The following is a 20151-nucleotide window of genomic DNA, read 5'->3' as shown; positions in this document are numbered from 1 at the left end:
GAACCTCTCGCAGGCTTTACTGGAACGGCCGAAGCCCACTGTGGTTCCTGTGCTCCCCGGCTGCTGAATAACAAACCCTGGCTGGTGGAAACACGGCGATAACAACCGGAGGAACGGCTTGTTTCCATTCCACGCGCTGCCGAGGCATTCCATCGCTCTGACACGATCCGTCCTGTTATAATCACCTGGAGGGTCCGCTGCTGTATACAAGCCCGGTCGGAGATATTACTCATATGGTGATATAACGCAACACATCACAACGCAGAGGTACAAATCAACACACATATAGAACATAACACAACGTAACAACACTTATATGATATTACACCAATTCACATCACACCAAACAACCTAACACAACCCATGGCGTGGACGTACACAACGCCATACAACAAAACACATATAGATACAACACAACACAACAGATCAGCATTACACGACATAATCATAAGAAGCAGACAGGACAAAGATACACAATAAAACAGACCACACCACACCACAATGTGGGCACAGAACAGAGCCTATACGCAATACAACACAATGCTATGAAAGGTCTGGATTGAGCTCCATTCTGGTTATATTCGAGTTCAACTATATTTAGAAACTGTGTGCAAGTTCGGCCTTATCTTCCTGCAGGCGATTAAACACACATACTCACATCGTAAATATAAACTCCTTGCCACCCATCTATCAAAAAACCCCAGCTTCCTTTCAGAAGCAGAGCAGACAAAACATCATCCCTCCCCTACAGAAACGATTGATGCGTCCTGGCACGTAATGCAATCATAGCCGCTATGATGAATAGTTTTGTTTTTGAAAACGAGCCTTTCATACTGTAGGCCTAATTGCGCGCCGCATGGGCCCGTTCGCCGTCTGACACGCACGCACGTACATGCACACACTTGGCGCCATCGTCCGTCCACGCCGTAGTCGCGCGTCGTCGGGGTTGGCCGACGGATCGGATCCCAGATCAGATGAAAACAACACAATGGATAATGGCGGGTGGAGATTAGGCTAAGTGTAGAAGAATCGTGCCTACGGACATCGAGCGTGAATGGTCCCTGCACGTAGGCCTACTAACCAGTAGGAAAGGATGAATGTCTTATGTCGTCTTTTTTTTTGTTGAAAAGTAGACTTCTAGAAGTGATGTCGTTTTGGCATCATGGCTAGCATGACATAATCTGTTTGCCCCTAGACGCGGGCATTAGCCACGTTTTTCTACGATATAGGCCTACACATGCTTTACTCTGTAGGCCTGGTTGTCTAGTGCGGTTGTAATAAAAAGCCTATGTGGTTTTGTAACTGAACGAGTTCACGAGGAGAGAAAGAGGGAGATGAAGGGAGGAAAAAGGGAGAGAAAAGGGGGGGATGGAATAAGATGAGGTCCAGGTGTTTTCTCGCGCCCAACATGGCAGAACCAGGTGTAAATCCAACTGGGGATATTTTTTTATGATTCTGAAATGGTCCTACAAAGGAGCATCAAACTACAAAAAAGCCTGTTCAATGTTTAAGAAAATTGAAATTGTTACTGCAAAACATTTTTAATTTCAACGCACAGTTGAGTATGTACAGAGAGAACAATTTGTACATAAATAGGCAATAGTTATAAACATCAGCCGTTCAGCTGGTACAAAATTAAAAAAAGAATATATTATACATTATCTACAAGTGCCACTTTGGAGAATTTTTCTTCTTTTTCTAATCAAACACTGTCTCTCGTTGGATTGTCTGACATCCGTTCACATATTATCAGAGTTGTATTGCGCATGCAATCAAATGAGGGGGAACAACAACAATGTCCTGAAGGGGGCAGTGTTAGTTAAAAGACTATGGGGGATTGGTTATTGAGGCGGGAGTCTTCCTAGTTGCTGACGGGTGCCCATCCAAAAAGCCTGGTTACGGTTTGTATTCGTTGATTCGTGCGCCGTGTCGGTACTGCGTACAAAACGTAAATATCCAATCCATTTTTCACGATGGCATGATCAAGGAGTCTGAAAGCAGGTAACCCAACTCAAATAATTCCAATTCGAACACAAACACATAGTCTGAAGGTTAAATTTGCTGTGGTTTGTCAGCTAGGCTACATTGCCTCTTAGTATACCTCAGAGTATTTACAAGACAGTTTGTTAGCATACTGTCAAACGGTGGGGGCTTTAACAAGATACAGCTAACAATTTATTAACAATTGCTTGGGAATCTGTTTGGAGAGAAATTAATTCCAAAAAAGCTCAGAAATAGTGGTAACGGACATCTATAACAAAATGATGTCTGACTTTAACATAATATTCCAAGTATCCATTATTCAGTTTAAGGCAAAGGTGGACAACTCCAAATTCAGGGAAAATTCCTGCCATGTTTGTTTGTTACCTCAGCAATCCCAAATGATGGCTCTAATACTCTAGGGACTTTTATTTTCTAAAACGTGGAAGTTAAACCATCTCTGCTTTAAATTAGGTCCTTGGTCTCTTGATTAAACACTCAAGAATAAAAATTAAATTAGACCAAACATAATGCTAGTATTACTCACATGCACAATCACACCAAACATCGAATACAGGGGGGAAATACAAGTTTCACAACATCTACGAACCATATATGCAGCAACTGTCGAACACAGTTTTACATAGATATTGTTTCTGTGACGACAGATGAGTCATCCAAGATAACTCACATTTGGTCCCTGAAATTGAGCCAAAACATTCAAATGAAACCCAGTGTTGTTTATGTGCAGACATGAGGGCGTTAAACAAACGTAAAATAAACAAATCACATTCTTTCAAATGAAAATCTGCTCAGAACACCAATTTTGAATCATTTCAAGCTCACAATCTTAATTTCGGTCCCGACTACTTTTGCAGTTTAATCAATGGAATACTGCCCTCCTGTGTGCTGAACTGGTACTGAAGGTGAGTTGTGTCAATTACATAACCCAATCAAATACACGCACGGCAATTGCCTGTACAGTTACAACTCACAACACACACACACGCGCAAAGCTTGCAAATATCATACCTATTCTGTAAGAAAATGTCACAGAAATTACAGTGAAATAAACTTAAAAACAGGTCAGGTCTGGGTGCCATTTCACCCCCATGCTAGTATTGTGCAAAACAAACATTTTCAAACGAAATTCATAGAACTCATTCTCGGCAGGGATAACAATCAAACAAGCAAGACAGTAAAGCTAGGATGTGAGAAAGAACTTTGGCATAATAAACCTAACCTGCATTCTGGGGACTGCCTAGTTTGTTAGACTAGGTGTAGGTAGTAGGGCGCAAGTCAAAGCAACTTAACCAGAAAGTTAAAAATTAATAAAAGTCAGTATCTCGAGGTATTCAACACCAGAAACGAGTACTGTTACAGGCATGTCAATCCTCACAGATATAGAGTAAATATATAGTTAATGCCTTTGTCATAACCAATGAAGCTTATTAAATGAATAGACATTATTATGGGATATAATGATGACCTAAGTTGTACTACCTTGCATGTCAATGAGGAAGGACGGTGTAAGAAGTGGGCTCAAGCCTAGACAGCATCACTACACACTGGTCCCAAACAAAGGCCGGTACGTCTCAGTGCAAAATGTCAAACTTAAGAAGCACAGGTACGATTAGGTTGGTGACGCACAAAAAACGACATTAAAAAACAATTGGGGGATATTTTGAAAAAAAGGCAAAGCAGCATAATGGGTTTGACCTTCTCCTATATCAACAGCATGCTCAGATCCAAGATGGCTTCGCAGCCACCGGGACGCTGTTAACAACAGCATGCCACGATCCAAGATGGGGGCCAAGATTCCCGACCCTGTTGTAAAATCTGCACTCACTCCAGACTTCACACTTTCTGTTTGGAAATAAAAAATAAAAAAGCACGTCAAGGTTTCAGCTCAAGCAGCACCGCACTAAAATAAACAAGGGCTACGCTCCCTCCACTCCATTCCCTCTACACACCATTTGTCGCACCACTCCAACCCTGTACTCCACACCTCCAAACCTCAAAGGACATCCACCCTAGGCCAGACCCACACTATCGCCGGCTCAACGTAGAGGGAGGGTTGGGAGTTGACACAACGCAATGTCGCTTCGACGCAGTCATGGACCTGTTTCGGTTGTTGGTCAGGTTTACGTTAGCGGTCCAATCACAGCCCTTGCTTCTGCCTCGCCTCGACGCAAGGTTACAATTTTTGGGAGGCTTACGTCCGGCCCTTGCGGTGGATACGGCCGTAAGGACGTATGGGTCCGTAAACCCCCTTTGCGTTGCGTCGACGTCCAACCATAACTCTACCTTAAGTAAAGGGTTTTCCATCCACACTAGTGTTTTTCCCCAACACTGTCCATCCCCAATCAGACAGGGATTTCCCCATCCATTTCAGTTCATGCCTTCTCATGCGCATGCCCAGACCACTTCATCAGGCCAGCAATGTCTGGACAACGTCACAGTCATACTACAGGGACTTCCCCCCAGCTACACTACAACGTGTTGCCGGTACCTTCAAATGGATCCATCAGGCAGATTCATTAAAACACTATTTAAGTGCGGATGGAAGTGATGGGACTAAAAAGCGTTTTCAAATCTATCCACATTAGTGCGGACATGGGCGAGGTGACCTGGCCTCTCTAAAGGAGAATATTAGTAATGAACCCAACGCATTGATGGTGACCGTGTTTCATGCCTGCAGTACATATTGGCACATCATATGATGCATCCTTGATATTGAGACACAAACTGAATGTGGACCGGACTGACTGGGCCTCCTCCTCGCTGGTTCTCAAACCCAGCCGCCTCGCGTCAGGCAGTTGAAAAGTTTGGATTGGACGCCGTATGGCACTGCGGAGCGGCTGATTGGTGGGTTCGTTCGAGGGTTGGTAACGTAGGTATGCTGTATCACCCAGAGAGGGAGGGGTGATCGTAATAAGGGGAAGGCCGTCTTGCTGATGAATATTTGTTAACGTTGTTCTCACGTCTCCTGACCTTTCATCGCTGGGATTATTCGTGGTCGCAGTGGCACCTAAAGTGCATTTTGATCCACTGGGGGGGGGGATCCCCCAAAGGACCCCCCCCAGGACCCCCACAATCACCTTCATCTTCCTCATGCTCTTCGTCTCCTCTGTTTATAGTGGTTTTCCAACATGTGCAACAGAACACCTTTAAGAGTCAGTGGCGTCGACCACAAAGTATCTGTATGTCTTTAGGAATGGCACATCGACCAGAGAGATGCTAGTTTGACTCTGGCCACGGACGCCACAGATAGCAGTCTCCCCCCCCCCCCCCGATCGTTGACAAGGGGCTCATTTTGTGGCTGTAACACCAAAGCGGAGACACTAGGGTGGGGGGGCTCCATCCCGCCGCCAACCCCCCAAACACGCCATTCCGGCGATCGTGCCTTATGGCGTATCTCAAGCCACTTCCCGTCCTCCGCTACCCCCGAGCCTCCTTTAAGTCCGCCATCGGCCGGTCGATCCCGGTCGACCCTCCTCGCTGCCCCCCTCCTCCGACGGAGCGAGGGCGTAGGGGAGAAGGGGGTCGGGGGTCCGGTCCCTGGGCTCCTCCGTGATTGGTCCGCCGGGTGTGTGTGGGCTGCTTCAGAGCGTGGCCAGGATGCGGGAGAAGGAGATGATGACGGAGAAGGTGGTCTGGCCCACGCCCAGCACCAGGGCCTCCAGTGGCGCCATGTCCTTTCCCGCCACGCGGTACACCCCCGCCACCGCCGCGCCTGCAGGGGGGACGAAACCAGAAGAGCACAGCGTTCACCAGTGGCTCACGAACACGGGTCAAAGATCCGTACTCGGGGCGTCCCCTGAGATGCATGTCGTTAGCCCCGTAGCATAGTTGTAAAAGAGACATGTTTCGGCCTGTATCTAAACGTACTCTGCTCTCTCTCACGCTGCTGATTCACTGTAGCTCATTGGCTATATCCTAAGCCAGTCAGTAAAGTCAGTAAAAATATGACTAAGTTAACGAGGTCACAGGAGATTGCGGTTTTATAAGCTATGGAAATGTAGTGGTACGTTTTATTAGCAATTAGCAAAGATAACCTATTGTACTTGAGGGCAAAGTTACTAACTTCTTGAAAATGTATATTCTGGGAAGATGTTGATGTGGTTCAAAGGATGTTTAGGGCTGCACAGCCATGTAAGAAGTTGGGGTTGCAATTATTGAATAACCAAAAATCTGGGTTTTGGACTAAAAATATTTTGGAACCCACTTTCGACAGCACAAACAACCCCACGTACCAACACACAAACAAAAACACACTCAAGAGAGAGTAGCCAGGGTTGGACGAGACGTTCCGTCCCCTCCGTCGTCACACATCAGTCCCAAGAAGGTAATTCAAAGAAGGGTAAAGAGGGAAAGATGACCTCCTTGCTTATTTAAAAGCAACGCAGAGACCAGCACAGAGGTTTTACACACCAGGTGGCCGCATGCTCGGTGACTGAATATTTAACGAGAAGGCCCGTTGAAAGCTGAGGGAGCATCAGTCTACAAGGCCCCCCTGCCGTGACGAGGCGTGGTGGCAACGTCCACCCACACTTTGGTTTACTGGTCGCACAACCGTTACTGAATGTGAAGTGTGCTGTTCCGCGGCCACTGTATGTCTGAAACTAAAAACTTTATGAGGCTGAATTGATATTGTTTCTAAACACTTATGTTATTATGGAGGACGTAGTCGTCTTTTAAGTCGGTTCTGTCTGGCTTTGCTAGTAGAGGTGGTTCAAAGTTGTGAATAACAATTATACATAATGCATAGCTAGCACATATAACTACTTATCGCTAATACACATAAATAATACATTCAAATCAGCTTGTTTAATAATTTGTCTATTAACGATACCAAAGGAAATGTTGCAACTTGAATCTCTGAACAACCAATCAGAAGGCCGCCTCTTGCCAGGGGTTGGAGCTGTGAGCCTCCCCCCTCCCTCCCTGCTGCACATTAATAATAAAGTGTGGTTCTATTTTGGGCCCGGTGCTCCTGCTGCGATCGGCCTGTGATTCATCAGACTGTGGTGTACGGAGGTCCCGCACCACGCCTAGAGACACTCACACACACACACACACACACGCACGCACACACACACGCGCGCGTCCCGCCTAGAGAGATTTAGAGGTCTGTTCGCACGCACAACAACACACACGCACACACAATCTGCACACCAAGGTCTTAGCTGCTGTGTTGGGTGTTTCTTTTATGTGTGTGTCTGTGTGTGTGTGTGAACAGACCTCTAAATCTCTCTAGGCGAGGCGCTGGACCACCGTGTGTCTGTGTGTGTGTGTGTGTGTGTGTGTGTGTGTGTGTGTGAACAGACCTCTAAATCTCTCTAGGCCAGGCGCAGGATCACCGTGTGTATGTGTGTGGGTGTGTGTGTGTGTATATGTGTGTGTGTGTGTGTGTGTGTGTGTGTGTGTGTGTGTGTGTGTGTGTGTGTGTGTGTGTGTGTGTGAGTAAATGACTAAGGAGGTAGATCGGGACAAAGAGGTATGGATCCGGGATGAATAAGTAATCAGGTTGGCTGAAGAGGAGCGTCGAACAAGGCGGACGGAGGAAGAGGTGGGGGAGGGGCCGAGGAGGAGAGGCGTCTGTGGATCAGGTGACGGGTCAGGCGGAGACACTAGCGTACCAAATGTATAACCGCAACAACGGACTAAAAGGTTGAGTGGAGAAAGGGAAACAACAGGAGACGTATCCCTTTCTGGTCGTCTGCTTTGTATGCATGTTGCTCTTCTGTCTTTCTTTTTTGGTTTAGGATCTTTCATTTTCTCTTTACATCATCTCTCTCTCTCTCTCTCTCCCTCTCTTTTCTCCCTCTCCTGATGCTGTCCCCTTCCTGTGTTGTCTAGACAATCTGACACTTTTACCAGAGGGCTGCAGAGGTGGGAGAGAGTGAGTGGGAGGCTGGTGACGAGGTGAGTGAGGGGAAGTGACAGACAGAGACAGAGAGAGACAAGGACTGAGAAGTAGGGAGAGAGAGAGAGAGAGAGAGAGAGAATATGGGGTGAGGTGGTGATAGAAGAAGGGGAGGTGTTAGGGTGCAACTCTGTGACATAAGCACAGACGACCTGTTTCTTTCACAGCAATACGCCTGCACGAAAAGTCACTTGTGCTTCGCCATTAGAGAGTGCTTACTGCTCCGACGTCTCTAGCTACACACACACTCAGGGGAAAAGGTAGTCGGGCCTGCTGTCTCGACAGATAATCCTTACGATGAGTGTTAGCAGGCATGCAACTGGGAAAACGTTAAACGTCTTGCTGCTAAAGGAATCTACAGGAATCTGTGTCACAGAAACACAAGATAAGCGCCTTTCTGCCCTGACCTGAAATCCTCCAGACATATACAGTGAGTAAACGTGGTCCCATGGACACACTGACCGACCACACACTCAGAGTGAAGAGGTAGTGGTGTCTGCTGACTCGGCAGATGAGTTTTAACGGGAAGGTGTACGACGCACGTGCATGCCGGACAACCTATGATGCATCCTTGTAATCCTACCCAGAGCACCATCACCACCACCGGCCTCCTCTCCCTCATCCCTTCCGCTCAATCTGCTGTTTTATCTCATCCATCGATCATCTGGACGTGAGTCCAACAGCAGGGGATTAGGTCAAGGATTTGTCTTGACTTCAAGGCAACTTGGCATTGTCATACTTCAAGTCTCAAACGGCTGATTTAACAGATGACCTTCCAGTTTATAATCTTGCGACACAGTTTGTACTTCTCTTTTTTCGGCACACTCAGGTTCATAAGAATTGCAGTCCAGATATGAGCAAGTCTCAAACGCTCAAGAATATGCACATTATAACATGCTTATTAAGAGCTAGGGTGCAACACCGCTCATTTGAACATCTATTTACCTTAATTCATAATTTTAACCACCACTTGTGTTATGATTACTGTCCTAGTATCATCACAAGATATCAGGAACCATACGGTAAAGAACCCATATTTAGATCCTAGACTCAGCTCCTATATTTAGATAATTGATCAGCATACTATAGATGTAATGTTTGGGTCAGTGTTTCTCACAGTAGTGGATGACCGCAGTTATCTTCATAACCATGACGACAAGCCAAAGTCATGGCTTAGTTTCCCTAACCAGGTGAAAGTATGTGTATCTCAGCCTTGACAACAGGTTTTCAGGATAGCGTGTTAGCATGTATTCTTTGTTAGCATGAGCCAACAAGGCCATATGAAACTATGCTAAAAAGTTCATATAAAAAGTTTGGCCATTTGTGACATCACACACATGAGGTTAGAGAAACCAGCTTGAGTCAATCCATATTTTTATGCATCTTGGTGCCGTGCCAACATGTGACAATCAAGATCACAACTGACCTTGATTGTAGGAAATACGATGGACTCTAAACCTTCGATACTGGTGGTTGAAATCTGAGACTTTGCTGAGACACCGTAGGAGTGTGATAGGGTTACAGCGGAGAGATAAGAGAAAGAGAGACAAGGAAAGAAAAAGAAGGAGAGAGAGAGAGAGGGGGGACGTCTCGAGAGGGAGAGAGATATTGATTATGAGAGAGGATTTCAAGCAAGGAGGGTGACTTACTGGTGACGACCCCACCGGAGAGGGAGGCCAGGAAGCCTACGCTGACCATCACCACGGTGATGATTCGCCCCCTGCGGTGTCGCTGCAGCATGACCAACATGAGCAGGCCCACACCGCCGTGCACGAAGAGCGAGGAGAAGAGACACCAGAGGAACACCCAGTACCACATCTCTGACAGGGCGGACGAGAGACATAAAAGAGAAAGGAGAGAGAGAGAGAAGAAAAAGCAGGGGTCACATTAGCAATTACAAAAATTAGCCGCTAACAAGTTAGCCGCTAGCGAGTTAGCAGCTGGAAGGCTCACAGACACTGCAGGTAAAACATGAGACAGATAGGAGACAGAATGTTAACGGTTGATGTTTGTGTACATGATACCTCACCCCGTACACAGGTCCTTTATTTGTAAGAGAGCCTATTTATCCTGGCGGCTTGACAGTGCCTCCCAGCAATAGAAACGCTTCTAATTCCAATTTCCGCAGTCTACCTGTATGCATCCTAGAGCAAGACGCCTAAGCCTTACCTTAACGGCACGTTTATTTAATTCATTGCAACTCTGCTTAATTGTAAAATGTGACCACTGCAAGCGAAACCTGAGACAGAAATACTCTCTGGCCTCATCTCACCTGACCACACATAGAGAGGAGAAGAGCTTCAGGTCCTTCAGGGCCAGCACTGAACGGTAGCAAAGCCACATACAAACTCAAATAATACCTGAAGTAGAACAACTCCCCTGCTAACAATAGGTTCCGGTAGAGGCTGAGAAAGGACACTTCTGTGTCCTGGGAGGTTAGTCACACAGTCACTGAAAAGGCCAACCAGTGGATTCTCAATGTTGCGAGTGTTGACACCAGACTCGTCGACGAGAGGGCGAGATCTCGCTTCAGAGAGCAGCAGCAGCATCGGCAGCTACCTTAGGAGCCCGGGAAGGGTTTCAATCAGCAGGAAACGACTTGTCTTACCGGCTACAGTTCGGGGCTCATTGGAGAGCCAGTGGACCGTGGGGACAGAGTGTAGGTGAGGTAAGTGTTGTCGTACGACTGGATATTGACACATGGCTGCATAGAGGAGCAGGAGCTCCAGATCTGGACTATAAAATGGATGGATCCCATAAAAAAGTTAATAATGCGAGCCGAAAACGGGTCGATAACATTGTGCCCCTTCGTTAATTTCTAATACTGAATGAGATGTGAATGAGAAAGTGGATTAAAGTAAATGAAGGTTTGGGGTGAGAGGGATCCACAAAGTGAAATGCTTATAATATGACTTCGAGGGTCATATATAACAGATTTCGAGGGTCAGAACAAGGTTTTAGGGATAAAGGAACTGGGTAATAACACAAAGGCTGGTGAAGTCTATTTTGGAGTTCTGCTGAGTGAAAGACCTGTGTATCACGGTCCCTGTCCTTCATCTTGCCTCCGCCTCCTCCTCCTCTACCTCAGTCGTGGGGGCTGCAGAGCATCACAGACCGGCGGCACATTATAAGCGTAAACTTGACCGTCGTTCCTGTCGCCAAGCGAGGAACCTCGGCAGTTGCCACGGAATGAAGCCAGCGAGGGGAGGGAGGGGGGATGGGGGCACCAGTTGGCTTGAGAGAAGGTTCTGGACCTCAGTCTGTTGGTACTGTGTCACGATTCACTTTCGATCACAGTGTATCAAACAGGAGATGCTGCATTCACTGGAAGACGTTTCGATGTTGGCCACGGAAAACAACATGGGCCACGACTCCCTTCCCCCAACAATGTTTGCTTTTCTTCTTCGTCCTCTGAATCAGAGACAGTTCCAGGGCGTGTCTCTCATCTCGTTGTCTCGCTCCGGGCGGGGAGCCCAGCCTTCCGAGGATCGATCGAACCATCAGCTGTCAGAGCCGGGGGGAGAAGCGAGGCGACAGAACCCTCCGGAACAACGGACCTTTTGTCACCGGGTCCCGGCGGGGGCCGGCTGACATCACACCCCGCCCTCGGGGACGGGACACGGGGACAACACAGAGCCTCTTCATCGCCCGCCGCGACTCCCCCGACGTCTTCGTCGCTCACCTCGGACGGGGCGAGAGATAAGACGTGTCTGGTCCTCGTCCGGGTACACAGGTGGACCCGGGTCTCTGACCTCTGACCCCAGCCTGTGAGCGGTGGTACCTCCACTCCCATGTCCCGGAAATTAGTTTAAGTAGTTAGGAGAGGAGTCAGAGAGAGGGGGAAAGGATGGAGTACAGGAGGTAGGAGTCGAGGATGAGTTGGAAGATAGTGGACAGTGTAAATGTTTATTTTACATGCAAATAAAGCTTGGTTGAATTTGAGAGAGAAAGGGGAGAGAGAGAGAGAGAGAGAGAGAGAGAGAGAGAGAGAGAGAGAGAGAGAGAGAGAGAGAGAGAGAGAGAGAGAGAGAGAGAGAGAGAGAGAGACATAGCCAGCGAGAGAGGGAGAGAGAGACACAGAGAGAGAGACACGGAGAGAGAGAGAGAGAGAGAGAGAGGGTGCAGGAGAGAGAGAGAGAGACACAGAGAGAGAGAGAGACACGGAGAGAGAGAGAGAGAGAGAGAGAGAGAGAGAGAGAGACAGAGAGAGAGAGAGAGAGGGTGCAGGAGAGAGAGAGAGGGTGAGAGAGAAAGAGAGATGATGTACAGAGAAAATGAAAGATCCTAAAGCAAAAATGAAAGACTGAAGATTCAATCTTCTACATCTATTACCTGAATCTATTATTGAAACACATAAGATCCAGCTTAATCAAGCTAATCGATTGTCTCAATATAGAAGCTGAATCTATGGTCTAAATATGTGTTCTTTACCGTACGTTCTCTGACATCTAGTGTTGGTGCCGGAACCGTAAACGCAACACAAGGCGTGGTTTTAAATGTATGATTGAAAGTAGTGTTACATGCCAACTATAAATAAGTATGTTATAACGAGCATATTCCTGTGAACGTCTAAGAATTGGTGACATCCGCAATATTTATTACCAAGAAAAACTATTTTGGCAGTTTGCTGATGGGTAGTTTGAAAAAGAGAAGTAAAAACATCTGTCCCAACAGGAAAGTAATCTGTTAAATCAGCAATTTTGAGGTTTGAAATAAAACATGGAGAAGTTCAGACAGATCCTTCAGCTAATCCCCTGCTGTAGACTCACGTCCAGATGATCTATTGATGAGGAGAGGGAGTGAGGGGTGACGGAGAGGAGGGAGGGGGTGAGGGAGAGGAGGGGGACGGGGGTGAGGGAGAGGAGGCTGGTGATGGTGATGGTGCTGGCTGCCCGGGTAGCCCGGGTAGGATTAAAAGGATGCATCATAGGTTGTCCAGCATCCACGTGTGTCATACACCTTCCCGTTAAAACTCATCGCACGGACTCTGTCGAGTCAGCAGACACCACTACCTCTTCACTCTGAGTGTGTGGTCGTTCAGTGTGTCCATGGGACCACGTATACTCACTGTATATGTCTGGAGGATTTCGGGTCAGGGGAGAAAGGCGCTTATCTCGTGTTTCGCGGATACACACTTCCTGTATTTCCGTTTAACAGCACTATTTTGTCGCGTTTTCCCACAGTGGAGAGCTACCGGCCACTTCTTTCTGCACGATATGCAAGGTTCACATTTAGGTGTGACAGCTTATTAATGAAACATGGACCATTTATTGAGGAAACCGCCTAAAGTATTCTGCATTGAAAACATAAAGACCGTCCTGCCTGTAGAGCCAACAACTATCCCCAAAGTACAACCATTGCAATCTACATCACCATTTTCTGGTTCTCATTGTCGGCCTCGAAAACCGTTATTCGGACGTGGCTGGGCCTAATTACGTCTAGATAATGGACTGCAGGACAAAGGGGGTTGTGTGGTGGTGGTAGTGTTGGGAGATGACACCACATCGTACACCATTGAGCAAAGCCCATTGGCGCAGCACCACCTTTAATTGGCCGTGTTCTGTAATGTTATTAATTGAATTGGCTGACTCCGCGTGCTTTTATGTTATTAATTGAATTTGCTGACTCCGCGTGCCGTCATGTTATTAATTTAATTGGCTGACTCCGCGTGCTGCCATGTTATTAATTGAATTGGCTGACTCCGCACGCACGGAGAAAGGAATGGAATGGAAGGGTTTTTTCTCCCTGTGTGACCAAACCAGTTCTCCCACCACAGAAAAGCCGGCTGGGGGGAGGGGTGGGGGCTGAGGGGGGGATACACAGATGGCCGTGGTAACGGTGCTGTCAATTTACGCACGATGATGATGGGTTAATAGGTGTGCATCACACTCGTAGGGTTAAGTTAGCAGCCTGCCGATAGTCAGGTTGCGGTTGTGTATTTCCTTGAGCTATCCTGTTACTGCCCGTCCAGCCTAGTGATGGAGGCTCCAGCATACCCTACCCTACCCTCACCAAAGTAACGGTATCGCTATGTGTTGGCTTGTCCTGATCGGCAACTAACATCGTACGTAGTAGGCCTACCACGGCGAACAGCCCACCACCCATCCCGGTAAAAACACACACACACACACACACGCACACGCACACGCACACGCACACACACACACACACACACACACACACACACACACACACACACACACACACACACACACACACGTCTGGACGGCGTCTCCCCCGTTACCTGTGAAGTGTTGCAGCGTCGAGCCCTGCACCCATAGGCTCAGCACCTGCTGCACCGATAGATTAATGTTGTAATCCCTGTTCGTGTTCATGGTTCCGCCGCCGCCGCCGCCGCCGCCGCCCTCGCCGCCCGCGCCGCCCGGTTTCGCAGCCCTCTTTATCAAATGGCTGAACGCGGCTCGAGGCGAAGACATGGAGGAGACCGGGGTGGCATGAGGCGGCTTTCCCCCCGGCGCGCTCCTCCTCTACCGGTGCCTCTGCTTCGGTTTGACGTCGGTCTCCGCTCGGGGAAGGGCAGGGCCGCCGGCCGGTCGGTTCATGCTCGGTGGTGGCGGCTGCACGGAGGCCATGATGAGGACGGCAGGCAACGCGAGCGCAGCGGCGCGCACACTCGTCTCGCTGCAGAGTCCTTAAAGGGCCAGTCGCATGTTTTTAAAGGGCCAGTAGCATGTTTGAACGAGACCGCGTCGCACCGAGCGCTCGGTTCACGCTCGTTCTGTCGACAGCCCCTATGAATGGGGGGAACAAAAGAGGTGTCACGCTGGCAATCCGCGCAGAAAATGTGCGTAATAACTCGGGGGTATCGTCCGCCGGTAATGTATTAGTCAGTACCTTTAGTGACTAATGGCTGGATCACTAAAACCAATTACGTACAATTTGTGTTTGGGAAATAAACCTCTCGGTTTGTGATTGTGTTTCATTTTTAACTAGAGAAAAAAAAAGGCGTTCAAAGCTGCGCACACCATCTGGGCGTTGTCAATGGCGACGGAGCCACGCAGGAGCTGTCCGCGTGCTGAGTCGCTCGTGCAGCGTCACCACGAGACGCCTGCCAAGGTGAGAGAGGAGACACAGCGGGGAGCCAAGCCTTAATTATCCCCCTACACCTTATAGATCTAAAGATCACACCATATAGACCTAAATATCACTCCTTATAGACCTAAATATCACTTCTTATAGACCAAAATAGTACACCTATTCATATATTATAAATTTAACCCAGAGACGTATTTAAAACACACCTTACAGTTATAACACAAATTATCTGTTATTTAAACTTAAATAACAGACAATACAGCCCCCAGTCAGGTAAAACCTTTCAAGAAGCTAGCTTGCTTCACTATAATCTGATCAAACTCATTCTAGTCTAGTATACAGTCTATAGTCTCCGTAAACCCAAATGTATGGGACGTGAATAGAATAACTAAATGAAGAATCAGTCTAATAATGATTAGATGCTAAAAATACTAATAAAGGCTAATAATAATTATTAGCATTTTGCTAATAATAAAAAAAAAAGCACCACGTAGCCGTCAGATAAGACTGTGTCCTTGCAGGGCTTGAGCTTCACACACCGCTCGGAGGGTAAGTCGGTTGGTTTTCTGGAACCGACGGAGGAGACCTCGGCGGGAACGACTGCGTGGGCACGTAATGTTCCGGAAGGGTCCCCGGGGAAAAGCGGTATTTAAAGAGGTGTCCCAGTTCAGAGGCCTGGAGGTGAAGCGGCGGTACGACCTCTGACCCCTGCTGGGAATCTCCATCTCCGGAGCCAAAGGGGTCAAGGGTTACTGTGCTGAGTTAAAACCGTCCTCTCGCTAGAGATGTTGAACTGGTGAACCAACCGACGGAAAATGTTTTGCTTCAGCACAAGTCAATGAATTCTGTTTTTTTGTGTAGACGAACCAATCCGCCTGTGATGGCGAGTATGTGCAAATAATAATCAATCTATAAAGAATATTAAAAACACAAAGGTATAGTGAGATTAGCCTTGAGGCTAGCCTTGATGCTACTGTTTTTTTCTGCTTTGTTTGAAACTCAAAGGAGGTAATATGAGCCTTTAGCTCCCGGTTAAGGCATACAATGATTTACTTATGGAACTGTTTGCTAGCTTGAAGTAATATTGGGAGGGATATTGATATATCGAGGGATATTGCTACACAGCGAACATTGCATGGATTACCAAAGACCTATCAAACGGTTTGATAACGGCAATCCAGGCTATTCGCACCCAATGGCATCAAGGTCAACTTGCTATCCACACATATTTGGATAGAGGTGAGAAATAAAATCACAGAGAATCTCCTTTCATCAGGATTTTTTTGATGAATACAAAAATTTGAAATGGGGAAATTATGTTGACATTCTGGCATTTTCAATAATGATTTGACATAACTCATAAGGACTTTTTTTTCTTTTCGTATTCTGTCACTTTGTTTGTCAGGAAACATTGGCTAATGCAACAGGGAAATTATATGGGCACCGTGGTGGCGATCATCCTTTGATATATTTCCCTTTCATCATTAAAATGAATTAATCTTTGTTTACGGAAGGAAGAGAAAAAACATTCTGCCCGCGCAAAACAAACAATCATTAGCATATCAAATGTCTTCAGATAGTGCTTTTGGAATTTAATGATCTACTGGCTGAATGATGAAATGAAGGTCACGTGAAAATCATCTCAGTCACATAATTTATATAATTAATGAAGGTTTCCCCTGTGTGGGGACGTCACACCAACATGTCAACCCTATGTTCTCATAAATGGCTTTTATTTATTAGGGAAACATGACGGCAGCTTCAGTTCTGGCTACAAATGGTCATTGTCACAGGCTCCTACAATGTATTGATTATGCCTTACCCTGACCTTAAACACAACCTATCCTTACTAACTTAATTATCCGTCATCGAGTTAAGCCTATTTCTAAATCAACATGCGCCTAAAGTAACGCATTGGCTTTTTCATATTGGCCACTAGATGGCATCGCCTACTCACTTTTATAATTTCTCTCAACCACTCAACGTGGATTTAAATGAAAAGTTGGCGTTTTCAGCGTGATCGGAGTAGACAAGGCTCAAGCGCTTCTAAACCTGAATATAGAACTTTCCTCGGCATTTTGGCACACGATTTCAATTATCTTTATCCAGAATATTAAACTTTCCTCCACATTTTGACCCACGACTGTCACTTTATGACGGTTACTAACATGACTCACGACTTTGCTCGGACCACTCCATCCACACAGATCATACTTCTAAAGAATGACCCTTTGCTTTGAAGATAAGACAAGGACCCCCCCCCTCTTCAGACCAAGAGCCTTGTCCAATGTTACATATTCCCTCCTGAAAAAAGGGGATTTTGTGGGGCAACCCGAGAGGCCACTGTATCCATGACTGGCTCTGGCGGTCATTGTGTTCACCCCCCCCCCCTCCCTTCACCCCCTCCCCTCCCCTGAGGGGTCCGTTCTGACCCGGGGTGTTTCTGCACCTTTTATCCCACTCTTTTTTTGATCTCTCTCTCTGTATTCATTGTCGCTCGGTGTAACAGAATCCAGCCGCTTCGATCTCAGCCCCACAGTGCTTTGAATCACGGGCCTTGAACCCATGGCACTGTCGTGTCGCAGTGCCGCGTTGGTCTCTAGGGGGATTCTTCTTTTGTGATTTTTCCACGCTCCAGACTCCCCCCACCCACCCCCAGGCAGATGGTTGTCACCCAGGTGAGTCATCGACCTGCCACCTACCTCATTGAGCTGTCCGCACCCCACCTCCATCTCTTCCTCCACCACCTCCTTCTCCTTTTTTCTTCCTCCCCCTCCACCTCCTCTTCCTCCTCCTCCCCCCCTCTTCTTCCATCTCCACCTCCTCCTTTTCTGCCTCCTCCCCCCTCCTCCTCCCCTCGCCTCCTCCTCCTCTTCCTCAAACTTGTCACAGTAACAGGGACGCTAACTAGACCAGAGCAGTTGTTATATGACGTGCCAAGGAAGCCCCCCCCCCGCCGCCCTCTGCTTTTAACCCAGTTCTAGTCATGCGTTCAGACTATTTTTAGAGGATCTCGTCTACCAACATTAATTATCATCTAGTTGGCCTTTTATTACCCAAAAATGCAAAAATTATTATCTGGTGCGGAATGCGTCAAATACCAAAATAATAAAACAAATATGACAGTTAGTAGGAGCAGGAGTTAAGCTCATCATTTAGTCATGATCACGGTTGCTATGATTATAAACGTTGAAAAACAAAACCAAGTCAATTCAAGTTCAACGGGGCAGCAAAGCTTTTGTTCAGCAACAAGGAGGTCGACCGAGCTGAGTGACTCTAGGTTACCTTTGAAAAGGCAGGTGTACAAGGGAGCTCCAGTGCACACACACAAACACACACACACACACACACACACACACACACACACACATACATCTAAACGCTCGCACACGTACACACAAACACAAGCATGCACACACACACACACATGCACCAACACGCATGGACTCACACACATGCACGCACACAAACGCATGCATACACACACACACAGGAACGCACAAACATGCATGGACCCACACATGCACACACACAGACACACACACCTCCCTTGCAGTCCATCACGGTTTAGAGATCACTTTGATGTGGCGTGACTGATACGGGAGGGAGTGAAACGGGTTTGATCTTTCGCACTCGCTCAGAAAACTTTGCACCTGAGAAAACCTACTGAGCACATTGTGCCCTCACACCTGTTCAGGGAGAATGAATACCCCCCCCCCCCACCCCCACTGTCTGGTCAAGTAGACCATATCTGATACACAACGCAGAATACTGCCTGAACATCAGGAAGGTCAATTTGCATGACACAAGATGCTGACAAAAGTTTCAAACGGTAATTCAAATGCTTTAACGCACACCGACAGACCTATGTTTTTAGTCTAGATACAATGTTTTTAGTTGAAATCTTTAAGATATAACATGCAGATATACAGACGTTGCTAAAAAAACACTCAATACCAATTATCAATGCATGGGCTTCTTTTGAATGTCTTGAATGAACTTAATCTCAAAATCCTAAATATACTATGGATGTATCAACAACCCTGGGAGGTAAGAGGTCACGGACAATGAGCAGTTTCTTCAACAAGGAGTTCAACAAACAGTCTCGTGCCCACAGTCCCGTACCACTATCTACTGCAGTGTGGGAAAAACAGGCCCAGGAGATGTAGCTTCAGGCTACACAGTTCCCCCTCAGCCCCTTAATGACAGAAGAGCAAACGTTAGCTTGTCGATAGTAACTCACGGCGGTACAATGGGGATAGTTACTTTCAAGTTGCTGCTTGTTATTCGTTCTCTCACTAAGGAAACGTGTCCTGAAGGGGTGTTTCACCCTGTGGCTCGACGGGGAATGAGTTGAGTAAATCATTACCCGGGAAGGGCAAATCCACCCTTCCTTATGTCCGATTACGGCATTGTAGTTTGACGGATTCATGCAAGAAGGGCCATAAAGCATCGGCAATTAGTTTCAATGTCGCAATAAAAAAGGACAGCTCCTTTAATAAGAGCTGATGTTTAACTCACACAGCTACCAAGATACACAAAACACATTCTACGGAAATGTGTGGGATATTGTATTTTTTTATGTGGGCAAAGGTTCAGTTTGACTTCTGCTGCAAGGCAAATACTTTGGACAAGGCTAGTGTGATCGTATGAGGATTGTGTGTAGATCAACTAGTAGAGCATGCCATGAACACTGCAAGGGTTAGGGTTCGATTCCCACTGGGGCCAACCATTATAAGAAATCTATGCAGTCACATTATTGTAAGATGCTATTAATGCTATTATTTCTGTACATATTACATGAAGTACCTGTAAAAACATAGGACCCATAAAAAGTAAGCGTCAAAAAAAAGAAGAGAAGAGAAGAAAAAGACTGAATGCGATAAGATTACTGATAAGATCCGTAGGAATGTGTGAGTGTTGATTCCATCGAGCTGCAATTAATAGTGGCGTAAAACAAATTCCATCCACTTCTTCCCGCAAGCCACAGTCTTCCAGTCCCAACAGGCCTTTCCATCAAGCTTGATTTCTCGGCCGGAAATATATATATTTTCCTTCTTGGCACTTATCTCTAGATAAAATCAGATAAGCTTAAACGTAGCCCGAAGCTAGCAAATTTATGTTTGGCTACCTAAGTTAAGTTAATGCTTTAACTGTGGTCAAACATTTTGTAATATATATATATA

General features: G+C 46.7%; 1 protein-coding gene across 1 annotated transcript; it reads right to left on the bottom strand.

Annotated features, from left to right (window-relative positions):
• Nucleotides 1-1516: 1516 nt before the first annotated feature.
• Nucleotides 1517-14708, bottom strand: tmem170b (transmembrane protein 170B). Its single transcript, XM_030346421.1, has 3 exons — nucleotides 14154-14708; nucleotides 9559-9729; nucleotides 1517-5716 (listed from the first exon to the last, which is right to left on the bottom strand). Exons 1-3 carry the CDS (start codon nucleotides 14344-14346, stop codon nucleotides 5586-5588), a joined length of 495 nt encoding a protein of 164 aa, XP_030202281.1. The 5' UTR covers nucleotides 14347-14708; the 3' UTR covers nucleotides 1517-5585.
• Between the last annotated feature and the right edge of the window lie 5443 nt (nucleotides 14709-20151).

The sequence above is a fragment of the Gadus morhua genome, chromosome 22 (genome assembly GCF_902167405.1).
Source record: "Gadus morhua chromosome 22, gadMor3.0, whole genome shotgun sequence".
In the NCBI taxonomy this organism is placed as follows: domain Eukaryota; kingdom Metazoa; phylum Chordata; class Actinopteri; order Gadiformes; family Gadidae; genus Gadus; species Gadus morhua.
This window is presented reverse-complemented; position numbering and strand designations above follow the sequence as displayed.

What these genes read in the sequence shown, in the direction of transcription:
- tmem170b (XM_030346421.1), bottom strand. Translation starts at nt 14,346, where the DNA reads ATGTCTTCGCCTCGAGCCGCGTTCAGCCATTTGATAAAGAGGGCTGCG. An exon ending in GACGCTGCAACACTTCACAG is followed by an intron (nt 9,730 to 14,153) that starts GTAACGGGGGAG and finishes CCGCCCTGTCAG; the next exon opens with AGATGTGGTACTGGGTGTTC. An exon ending in CTCCGGTGGGGTCGTCACCA is followed by an intron (nt 5,717 to 9,558) that starts GTAAGTCACCCT and finishes TCCCCCCTGCAG; the next exon opens with GCGCGGCGGTGGCGGGGGTG.